The sequence below is a fragment of the Hyperolius riggenbachi genome, chromosome 3 (assembly GCF_040937935.1).
Source record: "Hyperolius riggenbachi isolate aHypRig1 chromosome 3, aHypRig1.pri, whole genome shotgun sequence".
In the NCBI taxonomy this organism is placed as follows: Eukaryota; Metazoa; Chordata; class Amphibia; order Anura; family Hyperoliidae; genus Hyperolius; species Hyperolius riggenbachi.
This window is the reverse complement of record NC_090648.1, coordinates 142,884,415-142,898,929: the sequence shown is the minus strand read 5'-3', so window position 1 is coordinate 142,898,929 and position 14,515 is coordinate 142,884,415. Positions and strand designations below refer to the sequence as shown.

At 43.0% G+C, this 14,515-nt stretch overlaps 1 protein-coding gene across 1 annotated transcript in view; it reads right to left on the bottom strand.

The window, feature by feature from the left end:
* The window catches only part of DIS3L (DIS3 like exosome 3'-5' exoribonuclease), an 86,176-nt gene that overhangs the window by 58,868 nt on the left and 12,793 nt on the right, over positions 1 to 14,515 (bottom strand). The window contains exon 3 of the mRNA XM_068275019.1: positions 1,406 to 1,534. Within this exon, the coding sequence (XP_068131120.1) occupies positions 1,406 to 1,534 (129 nt within the window). The remainder of the gene's footprint in view (positions 1 to 1,405; positions 1,535 to 14,515) is intronic.

The following is a 14,515-nucleotide window of genomic DNA, read 5'->3' as shown; positions in this document are numbered from 1 at the left end:
GATGCAAGCGAAGCCAGCATATTAGATTTAAAAATAAACATTCATTTCAACTAAGATGTAACACTAGATAAAAGGAAAAGTTTATGACTGCATATTAAAAAAAAAAAAAAAAAAAAAAAAAAAAAGCCCTGCAGTACCCAGATTTCTTTTTGCTACTGCTGGATCATGTTTGGATAAATTCAGTCACATGATGCTAAAAAGAAAGAAAAAAAAAGTGATCTGGTCTTTATGTAATTTTGCCTTTATTATGGGGTACTTTTCACTATTACAGAGATTTCCCACATTGGCTGTCCTGCTGATCCTCTGCCTCTAATACTTTTAGTCACACACCCTGAACAAGCATGTTGATCAACTGCTCTGAATAAAGTCTAACTGGACTAGCCACATGCTTATTTCAGGTGTATAATTCAGACACTATTGCAGCCATAAAAATCAGCAGTACAGCCAGGTAACTGGTATCGTTTAAAAGAAAATACATTTCAGCCTCCATTTCTCTCTCAGTTCAGGTGTCCTTAAAAGTAAGGGAAAAGTTCCCCAATATCCCCAAAATGCATTAGACATTCACAAGGTAATTAGTGCTTGGAATGTTAAGGGGGGCAAACTGTGAACCACAGAGAATTGTTTAAATCTTTAAAAATACATTTTTATTCAAGACTCAAATATTACAATTCAAAAATGCCATCAATGTTTACATAATACACTGTAATGCACACCTCCTTATTACCACCCGTTTAATTATACATTAATGCATGTCAGTAGTTGCAGTCAACAACTAAATAGTAGACCACTAGTGAAATAAAGGGTGGCAAAAGTCTCACTAGTACATCTTAACGTTTATTTTTGGGCAGCCCTCTAGGTGGCGTGGTGGCAGCACCCTCTCACTGCAAAACTTGAGGACCACCTCTCACGTTCAGAAGTATTGTACAGCAGAGTTCCCTAACCCTATCCTCAAGGCCCACCAACAGTACAGGATTTGCAGGAAACCACAAATATGTATAGGTGGGGTGATTAGTATCTCAGTAGAGCTGATTAACTAACATGCCCTGTTGGTGGGCCTTGGGGACAGGGTTGGGGAATACTGTCAGCAGAGTTCCCCAACCCTGTCCTCACTCCTCAAGGCCCACCAACAGTACATGTTTTGCAGGAAATCACACACACAATCACAGGTGGGGTAATTAGTGTTGCAGCAGAGCTGATTAACTACCTCTGTGGATTTCCACAATATGCCCTGTTGGTGGGCCTTGAGGACAGGGTTGGGGAACACTGTACAGTATTTAGTTGTTGACTACAAATACAGACATGCAACAATTTACAAAGTTACTGAGAACACCAATATTAGGCTAGAAAGTTACACATTTTTTAATAATAAAAAAAAAAAATAAATAAAAAAAAATAAAAGGAGTACCTTGTTTGCCAGTCTTCAATTGCTTCCCCCATCTCTCGGGGAAGATAAGCACAATGCTGGAATTCATTGGGGAAAAAGATGCAATCATGGCGAGCATCTCGGAGCAAGGACCGCAATTTTTTATACTGCCTGAAAACCGAGAAAGAAAAAACAAACCAAAACAAAAAACACATGCAGGTTATTTAACAAGAAGGTTGCAGTTGGTATTAATTTACATGGGTGATCACATAACACCAAAGCAAGATAAACATCATCCTATGCATGTAACAGGGATATATGAGACGAGATGACAGCTTTACGGCTTTGAAAGTGTATTTACTCAGTTCATTTATGCAGTTACAAAACCTGCTGTGGGAATTGGCAGACAAGTATAGCCAAGTTGAAGGTCACTGGGCAGGTTGGAAAACCTAGGCCCATACGCGATTAACTTTTTCTCCTGAGTTACTCCTAGGAGATATTTTATATCTTCTATTTAACCTTTTTTTCAGCAACTGAAAAAGTACCAAAAAGAAGGTGAAAAAGTACTAACAAAATTATTTTTAATATTTTCTTGCTTTCTCGTGGCTTAAAAGGCATTTTATTAACAAGTTTAAAATTTTCACCCTTGGCCCCAATGCAATTCATTTTTTTCTCCTGAGTTTTCTCCTTGATGATATTCTGACATCTTGTCATAAAATGCTTTTAAATCCCCAGCAAGCAAGAAAAAAAATACTCAAAATATATTTTTAGTACTTTTTTCCACCTAATTATTGGTAATATTTCAACTGCAAAGTGCTGAAAATTGTTTAAAACACAAGATGAAAATGTATCTCCTGGGAGAAAAAGTTAATTGCATATGGGCCCTGGTGTCATCCCTGTAGCTTTATTCCGTCTCTATTTGGCTTTCCTTAAAAGCATATGCATCCATACTAAATCATACACATACAGTGCTGCCCATAATTATTCATACCCCTGGCAAATTTTGACTTTGTTACTTTTATTCAACCAGCTAGTCATTTTTTTTTTTACAGGAAATGACATAGGTGTCTCCCAAAAGATAATAAGACCATGTACAAGAGGCATTATTTTGAAAAAAAAAAAAACATTTGTCAGCTTTTATTTACATTTGAGCAAAGAATGTCCAGTCCAAAATTATTCATACCCTTCTCAATAATCAATAGAAAATACTTTATTGGCTATTACAGCAATTACCGTATATACTTGGATATAAGTCGACTTCGTGTATAAGTCGACCCATATATTTGACCACCTTAAGCTGGAATTTTTTTTGATAACTCAATTATAAGTCGACCCAGGAAAGTAGTAAAGTGTGTCACGATGAGTGTTTATTTATGCAGTACATGGAGCAAGATACCTGGAGCAATTGACCCCCTCATGATCCCCATGCACCTTGTGCTACTGTTATTGTGTTAATACACATTAATTAACAGAAGCACAGTGTGGGGAAGAAGCTTTGCCTGTGAGACTATGAGGGGTTAATGGCACAGTTCAGTATTTAGTAATGGGTAAAAGTGCCCTGCTGTCCGTGGACTCATCTTTTCCTGGCAGCCTTCACTACCTCTCTGCTCTCAATGGCGTGGTGCAGTAACTGCTCTCCCCAGCCGTCCCAGCTGCAGATGAGTAAAAGTGCCCTGCTGTCTGTGGGCTCACCTGACAGCCTGCTCACCGATCTCCCAGATCACCGCCGGTGTCGCTGGTTGCGGGATAACTCCTGGCTGCCTGATCAGCGCTCTCCCTGATCGTGGCTGGTGTCATTTCCTCTGATGTTGCTCATGACACAATTCCCGCTATTAGCATCTGCCTTGCCGCCCCGATCATTGTTGCATTGCTGGACATGTGTAGCATCCTCTGCTCCTCCCTTTGCCGGAACTGTCAGTGCTAAGACCACCAGCAGCGCAACAATGATCGGGGCGGCCAAGAGGATGCTAATAATGGGAAAAGTGTGATCGGGAGCAGCATCACAGGACATTACACCAGCGGTGTAAGGGGCCAGAAACAAGTGAACCCGCAAGCAGCAACACCCGCGGTAATCGGGGAGATCAATGAGCAGGCTGTCAGGTGAGCCCACAGACAGCAGGGCACTTTTACTCATCTGCAGCTGGGACGGCTGGGGAGAGCAGTTACTGCACCGCGCCATTGAGTCCACGAACAGCAGGGCACTTTTACCCATCTGCAGCCCAGGCAGCTGGGAAGATCAGAGAACGGGGCGGCCGGGGAGAGCAATTGTAGTGGTCAGAATGGAGAACCTTTTATACAGGCTATAAGTCAGAAATGTAGGTATTATCTGAAAATAAGTCGACCCCCTACTTTGCTTCAAAAAATCTGACCTAAATTTCTCGACTTATAGCCGAGTATATACTGTACGGTAAACTCTTCCTATAATTGCAGACCAGCTTTTGCATGTCTCCACAGGTATTTTTGCCCATTCATCTTTAGCAATGAGCTCCAAATCTTTCATGTTGGAGGGTCTTCTTGCCATCACCCTGATCTTTAGCTCCCTCCACAGATTCTCAATTGGATTCAAGTCAAGACTCTGGCCGGGCCACTCCAAGACCTTAATGATGTTGTCTGCTAACCATTTCTTCAATTCACCAATTTTTTTCAACCTGGTGGCATGAAAAAGTAGCCAGGTGGGGAGAGATGAGAGAATGCAGGGCCAGCGCTTCTCTGCACAATTCTGCTTAAAGCAGAGGAGGAGGTGACCCGATGACAGCCGGGGGCTCACCAAAACTAGCCGGGTGGAGCCAATCGGCTAAAAGAGCCTTGGGAGAACACTGATGTACATACTTCTAGGTTCCACTTACAGTAAGTTGAACCTCCAATGGCCAGCGGGAGCAGACAGTATAGTGTCCTCTCTGATGGACCATTGTGGTCCAGTCAGTGCCCGAAGCAGATGCGTTATGGGAAACACATGCAGTCATCTCAAGGGGTGGGAGGAATCACAGACTATGCAAAAGTGCGTTCTGCTTACCGCAATGCTTTTGTTGCAGATTCCCATGTGGCAACAGATCCTATTAGTAAATCGCATTCCATTTGACTCAACTTTCCAAAGTAGCAAACTGGGCAAGAAAATGTCTGTTTTGCACTACAGTGTGAAAGAGCCTAAGGCTATAGTACCTTGAAGTCAAAAGTAACTCTGTCACATACCAAAATCAAGCATCAATTACACATAATTTATTTTCAGTATGCCTGAAGGCAACGTAACTGTACTGGTCCTGCAGACAGACAGACAAGACAGACAGACAGACAGGCAGGCAGGCAGGCAGGCAGGCAGGCAGGCAATCTCCTCAACAGAAAGCTATGCTCAGAAAGCCAAGAAACGTAACCAAAATGGAAACCTGCCATATTTCCCATTGTCAAATGCAGTCATTGGCATGAAAAGCATTCGATTCAGCTCTTCATCAATTAAAGATGTGCTAAAAATAAAGTGAGAAAGTAGGGAAACCACAGCTTGATGGCGGTTAGGCAGTGACGGCTCCTCAGAGTACGTTTCTCACATTGGATGCTGTCCATTTAATGGCATGAAATAGGAGAGCTGAGGTGCATTGATAGCCATATCCGAATGAAGATTGTTACACAAATCAAAGTTGTTGCTGAGATAAAGTGCATATTTATCATTCCTATGGCCACTTCAGATAAAATCCTGTCGGAGGACTATATAACGAATGTTAATTGTGTTTGTGTAACTCTGGCCCCGCACGAAAAACTTTCTAATGAGTGCAGGGCTACAGGGAATCTTTGTGCTTATCCAATATATTAACACATTCTGCAGGGCCGTGCAGAGGGTCCCCAAGTGGTGGTGATGAGGGATACTCCAATTTAATAAAGGGGCCTCCCTCCCCCCCCCTCCCGAAATGCACAGTACCAAACCAGAGTAGTAAGACTTTCCCACACCAGCCCCCTGAGCCCCTCCGGTCGTAATACTTTCCCACACCAGCCCCCTGAGCTCCTCCACTTGATACACATTCTGTCACAGAGGTGTTGTCGGCATTCATGTCAACAAGTAGACAGGTATTCCAGCACTACGTCTCAATAGTAAAAAAAGCTTTTATTGTGCAGGATTACAAATACATCCAACTGTAAGTGGCTTTCTTAGCAAATCACCAGCATGACATGTGAAGACACATACCCAATCCATCAAGCAGATAGGCTGTGGGGTGGTGAGAGAGCGTCAGCCCACCGAACGACCGTTTCGCTTATTAGCATCTTTAGAGGCAGTGTGGCCACACTGGAATACACATCTACTTGTTGACATTTATAGACTGACTTCTTGTTTGTAGAAAAGGAATAGGATCGCTACCACCACCGATGCATAACCCAAGGGAGCAGGGATCATGGGTCTCGGTACAGGCAAACAAAGGAAGGATGTCCCGCTACACCGTAGGCGGGGTATAAAAGGCTCTTCAATTTTATTAGCACATTGTAATGATCCACTCAGCTGGCTGCACAGGCAGACAGCTGTTTGACCATTCCTTAAGTCTGTGGGATGCAGGTCTCTGGATAAGAGACCTGTCTTTGCTTTGCAAGCTTCAGACCTGCTCTGCTGAGGAGTTTGCATATACTGATTATGCAAATTGCCTAGTCGCCTCCCTTGAAGGCTTGCAGCATAAATACCATGTGATCCCACAATCCTTTGCTGGTCATGGTTTGTTAATACACTCCTGGAGTGTCAGCCTTGCTATTGTTTACTAAAGATTATCTTAGAGTAATTCCTGGGGACTGCACTAGGCAATACTTCTAGTGCAGACAGTTGGCATTATCTGTTATGCCTGTGTTGTCTCTCTGCTGCGATTGTCCTGTCACCAGCGGTGGTCAACAGGAAATCGTTCTGTCTGTCAGGGGTGCTAACCAGAGCAGCGGTTGCTACTGGTAGCCCCATCTGTTTGTCTGTCTGGATAGCACTCGCTCTGGCGGTAAGAGCAGTGAATCCTGCTAACTGTTTCTGTGCTTGGATCGCACTTGCTCTGGCGGAAAGAGCAGTGGATCCTGCTAACTCTGTTTCCCTACTTGGTTCACACTCGCTGTGGCGGAAAGAGCAGTGGATCCTTCCTGTCCTGTCTCTGAACCTAGATCGCACTCGCTCTGGCAGAAGAGCGGTGGATCTTATCTGACTTATTCTTGTTTCTGTTCGTTTGTCTGTCTGGATCGCACTCGCTCTAGCGGTAGCAGCGGTGGTTCCTTTTGTACTCTGTCTGGGAGTGTAGGCCAGAGCTGCGGTTGCTGCTGGCTGCTCCTTCTCTCTGTATTGTCTGATACGAACGCTTGCTGTAGGCTCGGTGGGGTAACCGTTAAGCAAGCGTTCCCGTTCTCCGTTTCGTGTTTGTGTGACGTTGGTTAGTTAGGGTGGCGTGCTTGTCTCTGTTGCTCTTAACGTGCAGAAACCGCGCCGTAAACGCGTTCGCTGTTGCGAATGAGTGCGGTGTTCGCGTTTAGCTAGCGTTTGTTATTTTCCTTATCTTCTCATTGTTGTTTGCTGTGCCTTTGCTACTCTCGTGCTCTGTCTTGCTCAGTCTTGTGTCTCTTCTGGCAATCGCCTCTCTCGCGATTGCGTTCCTACTTTGTTTCTGCTGTTGTGTGTTCACCGTCGCGGGTTGGCGACTAGATTGGTGCACACACATACATTCTGTCCCTGTGCTCATTCTCATTGGTTCTCACTTGGGTTCCACTGTTGTGTGTTCGCCGTCGCCGGATGGCGACGAGATTGGTGGACATACATACATTCCTTCTCTGTGCTTATTCAGTCTTGTGTCGTACAATTCCTGTCTGGCATCTGTGGCTGTGCAGAGGATCTGTTCCTCTGCACTCCACGGCTCCATCTGCCGGCAGGAATTCCCCTCTACAGGTGCATTGCACCTTTTGCTGGGTTCTCTCAGATTATACGCTTGTGGAGGATTTCCGCAGTGTCGGCGCGCATCCTGTGCGCTGACCACGGAAAGAATTCCACAATCGTTACACACATCAGTAGATACACAAAAGGCTCACGTGTATCGGAGCTCGTAGTGGCTCCTTAATCATAGTAAACATACACAAAATCATTACAAGTTTAAGTAGTCAAATGTCCGCACACAATGGGCATAGCTATTCCTCTTAAAATAACATACACATAGTACATATAAAATGGCATAGCCAATATACAAAAATACAAAAATTGATTAAAAAAAAAAGCAATGATGTTATGGTCCAGCTTCAAGATATATGCACAAATTAGACATGAACATGACATTTCTCAGATGAAACAAAGTCCAGAGAGAACTAGAAGATTGTTATTATCAAGGAAATATGGAAAAGTGTGGATAGTACAGCAAGAGGGGATAAGAGGAAGAAGAAGCAAAGGGAAACAGCATCCTCCTATGTGCAAAGGTTTAGCTTTTCATATCATAGGTTAGACTAATATCAAGTTTTGAGTTCAGACCTTTAGGTATACGTGTACCCAGCTTCCATATCCACATGGCCTCCCGTTTTAATAAACATCTGTGCAAATCTCCCCCTCTAGGTGAGCGTGCTATCCTGTCATTCCCCTGTAAAATAAAACTGCCCATGTCCCCCTGGTGTTCCCTCAAAAAGTGTTTTGATACACTGGAAACCTGGGTGATATAAGCCTCATTCCTAATACACCTAGCTGGTCCGTTATAGTGTTCCGAGATCCGAGGCATATCTTGTTGCTGGACCATAACATCATTGGTTTTTTTAATCAATTTTTGTACTTTTGTATATTGGCTATGCCATTTTATATGTACTATGTGTATGTTACTTTAACAGGAATAGCTACGCCCATTGTGGGTGGGCATTTGACTACTTAAACCTGTAATGACTGTGTATGTTGGCTATGATTAAGGAGCCATTTCAAGCTCCAATACGCGTGAGCCTTTTGTGTACCCACTGATGTGCTAATAAAATTGAAGAACCTTTTATACCCAACCTACGGTGTAGCGGGACACCCTTCCTTTATTTGACTTCTTGTTTATCCAGAGCACACGTCTTAAAGAGCCACGGCACACCCATCAGCTGGGGTATCCGGGTAATGTATGGATAGCTAGCCCGCAGTGCCTGATCATCTCTCTTTAAATTTACACCATTGTTGGCTGCAATCAATAGTGTGGAGTCAGTCAGACCTGTAACCAGTGGCCGCACGTTCCCGCCTCCTCTTTTCTGTCTCCTTGGCAGCTGCGTCTCCACTGCCATGATGTCAACAACGCAAAGTGACACGTGCGGATGCCATGGAGATGCCAACCTTCGAGGAACTTCCTACTTGCTTGGGTCCCTGCATCTGTCAGTAACCAGTGAGTATAAGTTACTTACTGCAAGTCTGGAGCAACCCTCCAGTCCACACCACAGACTCCCCACTTGTAATAAGGTGGAAGTCCGGTGAAAGGGCCTAGGTTAGTGGGTCACACAAAGGGGGAATTGCACCCAGAGCGAGTCTTGCCCAAGGTCTCCTATGTCAGTGGTGGAGCCTTTAACCAGAGCACTAACCAGACAGTAAAAGTAATCATGATTATGTGTTTTGTTTATAAGTTTCATATAAAGTGATTGTTTTAAAGTGTAACTGTCGGGTATAAAATAAAAAGTAAATTCTTTTTATCTGGTAAACAAGTAATAAGGATGCTAACCAGGCAATCCAAAAGTTAAAGTCACTATTACTTTTCTTGTTGATAAATGATCATTCCCCATTTTACCCGACTCTTATTTGGTACACAAAAAGGAAGTTGCAGGGCATGCTTGTCCTTTTTTGCTTCTCTACTTCCCCTCAGACTTAAAGGGGAACTGAAGTAAGAGGTCGCTCGTCCTTCGACGTCTCCCCGTGTGGCTCCGGGACCCGGCAATTCAGCCCAAAAGCCTGGCCGAGTCACGCATGCATGGCCCGGCGCTCTCCCCCGTCACCAGGAGCATTCTGCGCCTGCACAGTAGTTTTGCGCAAGCGCAGAACCCTCCCAGCCGCGGGTGCGAGACGGGGAAGGCATCTGGCTGGGCATCCGTGATGAAGCGTGACTTGGCCAGGCTTTCAGGCTGAATTGCCAAGGACCGAAGCCACCCAGGGAGACGTCGAGGGACGAGCGGCCTCAAGGGGCTTAAAGAGGAGCTGTTAGGTATAGGATCTCAGAGAAAAAAAAACACATATATCAGTAGCTAAAGATTGGATGTACTTACATTACATATGCATTTCACTGTCCACGTTTGGATTTCACAGAATTTTTATATAGTATTTGCAGAGAATGATGCTCCTCACAGCTCATGGCAGGTTCCATGTTTGTCTGTCTCCTATGAAGCCAATTGTGATGTCATATCCTCCCTGCTTCCTGATGATTCGACTCACAAAAAAGATCCTAATGGACAACACTACTGTGCAGTGAATATTAATTAGCCATGTGGCTAGGAACAATAGCGGACTCATGCAGTATACTCTAACGGAACATGTGCCCTGTGATTTTTCAGTGCTGTGAGTTTAGGCTGCTGTTAGAAGCTGCTGTAACAGTATTGCCTTTTTGGCTTCCTTCTAAACTGTTTAACACAGGAGAATAGAGGTTTAAATTAGCTTTTGCAGCCTGACAGTTACTCTTTAAGGAAGCCCCAGGTATGTATGAAACCTGAGACCTTCTCGTCTCTGGTACACTTTAAATTATGCAAACTGATCTATTTACTGGACATCAGTTTTTGATCTGTGACCCTCCCCAAACTTGCGGTCTGTCTGGTGGAACGGGCTCAATGGATCCGTTCCAATGGAGCAATATGAACAGATCGTATGGCTGTGTTCACACGTAGAAGGTGAACATTTTCGGTCCAGTCAGGTAAAACTGATGCAAAACTGACAGGACAGTACTGGACCAGACCGGAAACGTGCAGATATATGTGTGAACCCAGCCTTACTCCTTGATAACTACGGTAGTAAAGAAGTTCCACAAAATGTTCATAGGGTGTCATTATACACGTGGCAGGACCCCAAATACTAAACACCTTGTTTGCACACACACCGTCATTAAGTAGCATACTGAGGTATTCACACACACTGACTGGGTAGCTTCTTACTCGTTATGGTCTAATGCTGCATCCACTTTTTCACCCAAATAAATTAAAATTAGCCAAAATCAATAATGCAATAGTAAATTAGTTTTATTGATCGTGGAGCCCTCTGCACTACTCTACACATCAGCCCCGCATAGACCAGGCAATCAGCCAATCTGTCTGCCTGCATCTGCGTATACAAAGTATAACACATTAGAGCCTAGGTTCTTAATACACAGTACACCCCCCCCCCTTCCCCCGGGGGGGGTACTCAAGTTGGGCTGAGAGAAGACTTCAACTTGCCACAGTCAATTATAGTACATTTTGAGAATAAAAATGATAAATCATACATAAACAAAACTTGAACACATAAGTTAGTTCATTAAAAAGCATAAAGGAAAGCTTGTAGAGTATTTATACAGCACTATGGCATACGCCCAATTAACATATGCTGTTTGCATCAAGGGGGTATTTAAGATAATGTTATAAACTGTAGAAGGTACTTGCCAAACAGAGTCATTAATAAGGGGATATAAGCTACAATTATGTTTAGAGACACTGCATTAGATAATTTTCAAGATGTGCAAATTGTGAGCTACCGGTACCTCACATTTCCCAGTAATATTTATACCAGTCTTCCTCAACACTATTACAGGATGTACCTCTTTTTGAAAGATTAATTTCTCCAAGTACCCACTATTAACCACTTAACCTCTAAGGGTTTTTACCCTTAAAAAAAAAAAAAAAGCAATTTTCACCTGTATGCAGTGCTTACATTAATTCACCTATAACTTTATTACTACTTATCACAACAAAACAATCTATATCTTGTTTTTTTGCCACCAATTTGGGGGGTACTTTTTTGCCAAGAATTAGTGTATTCTGTGTTTTAACAGGAAAAATAAGAAAAAAAACATTATTTCTCACGGTTTGGCCATTATAGTTCTAAAAGAATACATGCTACCTTGATTAAAACCGACACATTTTATTTGCCCATTTGTCCCGGTTATTGCAACGTTAAATTTTTTTCCCTAGTACAATGTATGGTGCCAATGTTTTATTTGGAAATAAATGTGTATTTTTTTCAGTTTTGCACCAATCACTAATTACAAGCCCATAATTTTAAAAGTAACAGCAATATACCCTCTTGACATACATATTTTTTTACAATTTGGGGGGAGTGGTAACTATTGGGTAGTGTGGGAGGTAAGGGTTTAATTTTAAACGTAAAAAAAAATGCCCGTCAATGAAAAAAATTTTTGTAGATGTAATTTTACTATTTGGCCACGAGATATCCTCATGCATAACTTTGCTGTGTGTAGTATTACTACGCAAACAGGAAGTTATGTGTGGACGTGTAAGTATGGGTTCTTGTAAATGACGGCACCATCTCTTGGAGGGCGGCGGTCATTCACATGGGGACTTGGATCAATGAATGGGAACTGTGTCCCCATTCATTGATCTCCCGTCTTACGATCGGCGGCAATAACGAGCGCTGGAGCAAGGAGAAGAGGGATTTTGCAGGGATGTAGTTACTCGTCACGGGGGAGGGGAAGTGATTAATGGCCACATCATGTCAAGAAGCCTGTGATGCATATTTAATTGATAACAGCAGGTGTGTAAAGTGGACCTGAACTCTTGCACAGGACAGAAGGAAAACAGAGAGAAATGCACCCTGTATGTATTTACAGTGTTTAGCCTGTCTAATTCCTCCTATAGGCTTGCTATATACCAGCGGTTCTGGATGCTTGCTTGGCTTAACAAGGGCGAAAAGGGATAATTTGCATATTTAGTAGTAGTGCATTGTGGGTAACCACAAATGTTCATTTATAACTGAATTATTGCAAATTTCCTTCTGTTTTAAGAAGGCAATTACACCAAGTAATTCCTGCTAATCTGTGACAAATCATAAATGTAATTTGATCACTCAGCTGCATCAGCTGGCTGTCTCGGCAGAGCAACTAATTTGTAAATACAGGGTGTTAACGCTATGTCTGTTTCCTTGAAAGCAGGAAGTAGACACTGCAGATTTATTGCAGGATTTGTATCAGCTGTAACAAAGAAATGAGTTTTTTTTATAAAAGGTTACAATTATTATGCAGACTCCAAGAGGTTTTCTTCCAAGTTTACCCTGTATTTGGCTCCATCCATCTTCCCATCAACTCTGACCAGTTTCCTTGTCCCTGCTGAAGAGATGCACCCCCCGAGCATGATGCTGCCACCACCATATTTGTCAGTGGGGATGGTGTGTTCAGAGTGATGTGTAGTATTCGTTTTCCGCCACACATAGCGTTTTGCATTTTGGCCAAAAAGTTCCATTTTGGTCTCATCTGACCAGAGCACCTTCTTCCACGTTTGCTGTGTCCCCCACATGGCTTGTGGCAAACTGCAAACGGGACTCCTTATGCTTTTCTGTTAACAATAGCTTTCTTCTTGCCACTCTTCCATAAAGGCCAACTTTGTGCAGTGCACGGCTAATAGTTGATCTATGGACAGAGTCTCCCATCTGAGCTGTAGATCTCTGCAGCTCATCCAGAGTCACCATGGGCCTCTTGACTGCATTTCTGATCAGCGCTCTCCTTGTTCGGCCTGTAAGTTTAGGTGGACGGCCCTGTCTTGGTAGGTTTACAGTTGTGCCATATTCCTTCCATTTCTGAATGATCACTTGAACAGTGCTCCGTGGGATGTTCAAGGCTTTGGAAATCTTTTTGTAGCCTAAGCCTGCTTTACATTTCTCAATAACTTTATCCCTGACCTGTCTGGTGTGTTCTTTGGACTTCATGGTGTTGTTGCTCCAAATATTCTCTTAGACAACCTCTGAGGCCGTCACAGAGCAGCTGTATTTGTTCTGACATTAGATTACACACAGGTGCACTCTATTTAGTCATTAGCACTCATCAGGCAATGTCTATGGGCAACTGACTGCACTTGGGACCTAAGGGGCCTGAATAATTACGGACACCCCACTTTGCAGTTATTTTTTTAAAAACATGTTTGGAAGCATGTATGATTTTCTTTCCACTTCTCACGTGTACACCACTTTGTATTGGTCTTTCACGTGGAATTCCAATAAAATTGATTCATGTTTGTGGCAGTAATATGACAAAATGTGGAAAACTTCAAGGGGGCCGAATACTTTTGAAAACCACTGTATGTAAAATGAGTCTATTCGGCAGCATCATCTTCACCACGCACATATGGTACATAGTAGTGGATACGCTTTGGAGTGACCCCGTTTGTGGCAGGAATGCAAAGTAAGGCCAGAAACACACTAGAAATTGCAAAACGCTATAGCTTTGTGTCAGTGTTTTGGTAGCTTAATCACTGAAAAACGCAGCACAAATTGCTAACTCATATACTATGTATTAAAGCCCAAATGCTCTCCAAATGCTGCGTGTCCTGTATTTGGGATTTCCAAAATCGCAAGCACTCTAGTGGGCTCAGCACCATAGAATTACACTAGCAAAGCATTTTTGAAAGTGCTGACAATTGTCAGAGCTTCAAAAACATGTCCAAAAGTCGCTCTAGTTTGCCTCGTACACAGAGCAGGAAAAAAATTCAGGCAATATGCTAATTTTTGTCTTGAAGTGTCGCCCCTACTATTGATCCATGATCAATGGGCGTCACAGAGTAACCGTTTGTAGGGGAAGCTTTATCATCTTAAAGACATAACCTGTAATCTTCAATAACTGTTCTTTGCTTTTCTCTCACGGGCCACTTATATTCATCACCATGAATGTCAGTTGGCAGTTAGGGGAATTCTATCCCTTACTGGAATATTAATACACTAGAAATTACTATGCCCTGAAGGATATGGGAAGCACTTTACATGTTTAAAATAACATTTGTGCATGCTTCAGTTTTCGCTGCCTCTCAGAATCTATACTAAAGCCATTGCTAAAGCCTCCATTACCACTATGCTGCCATTTCCCAAGGTGTTCTGTTTCCTGGACAGAGGCTACAATGGAGCAATCCATTTCATTTTAGACTCATTATTTGATTTACGTATTGATTTCCTTCATCCTAATTGATTAGAGAGATAACCAGCCACAAAGATCTGCTTCATCTGCATTTCTGTCACAGGCTCCGCCCCATCCTGAGGAAAACACA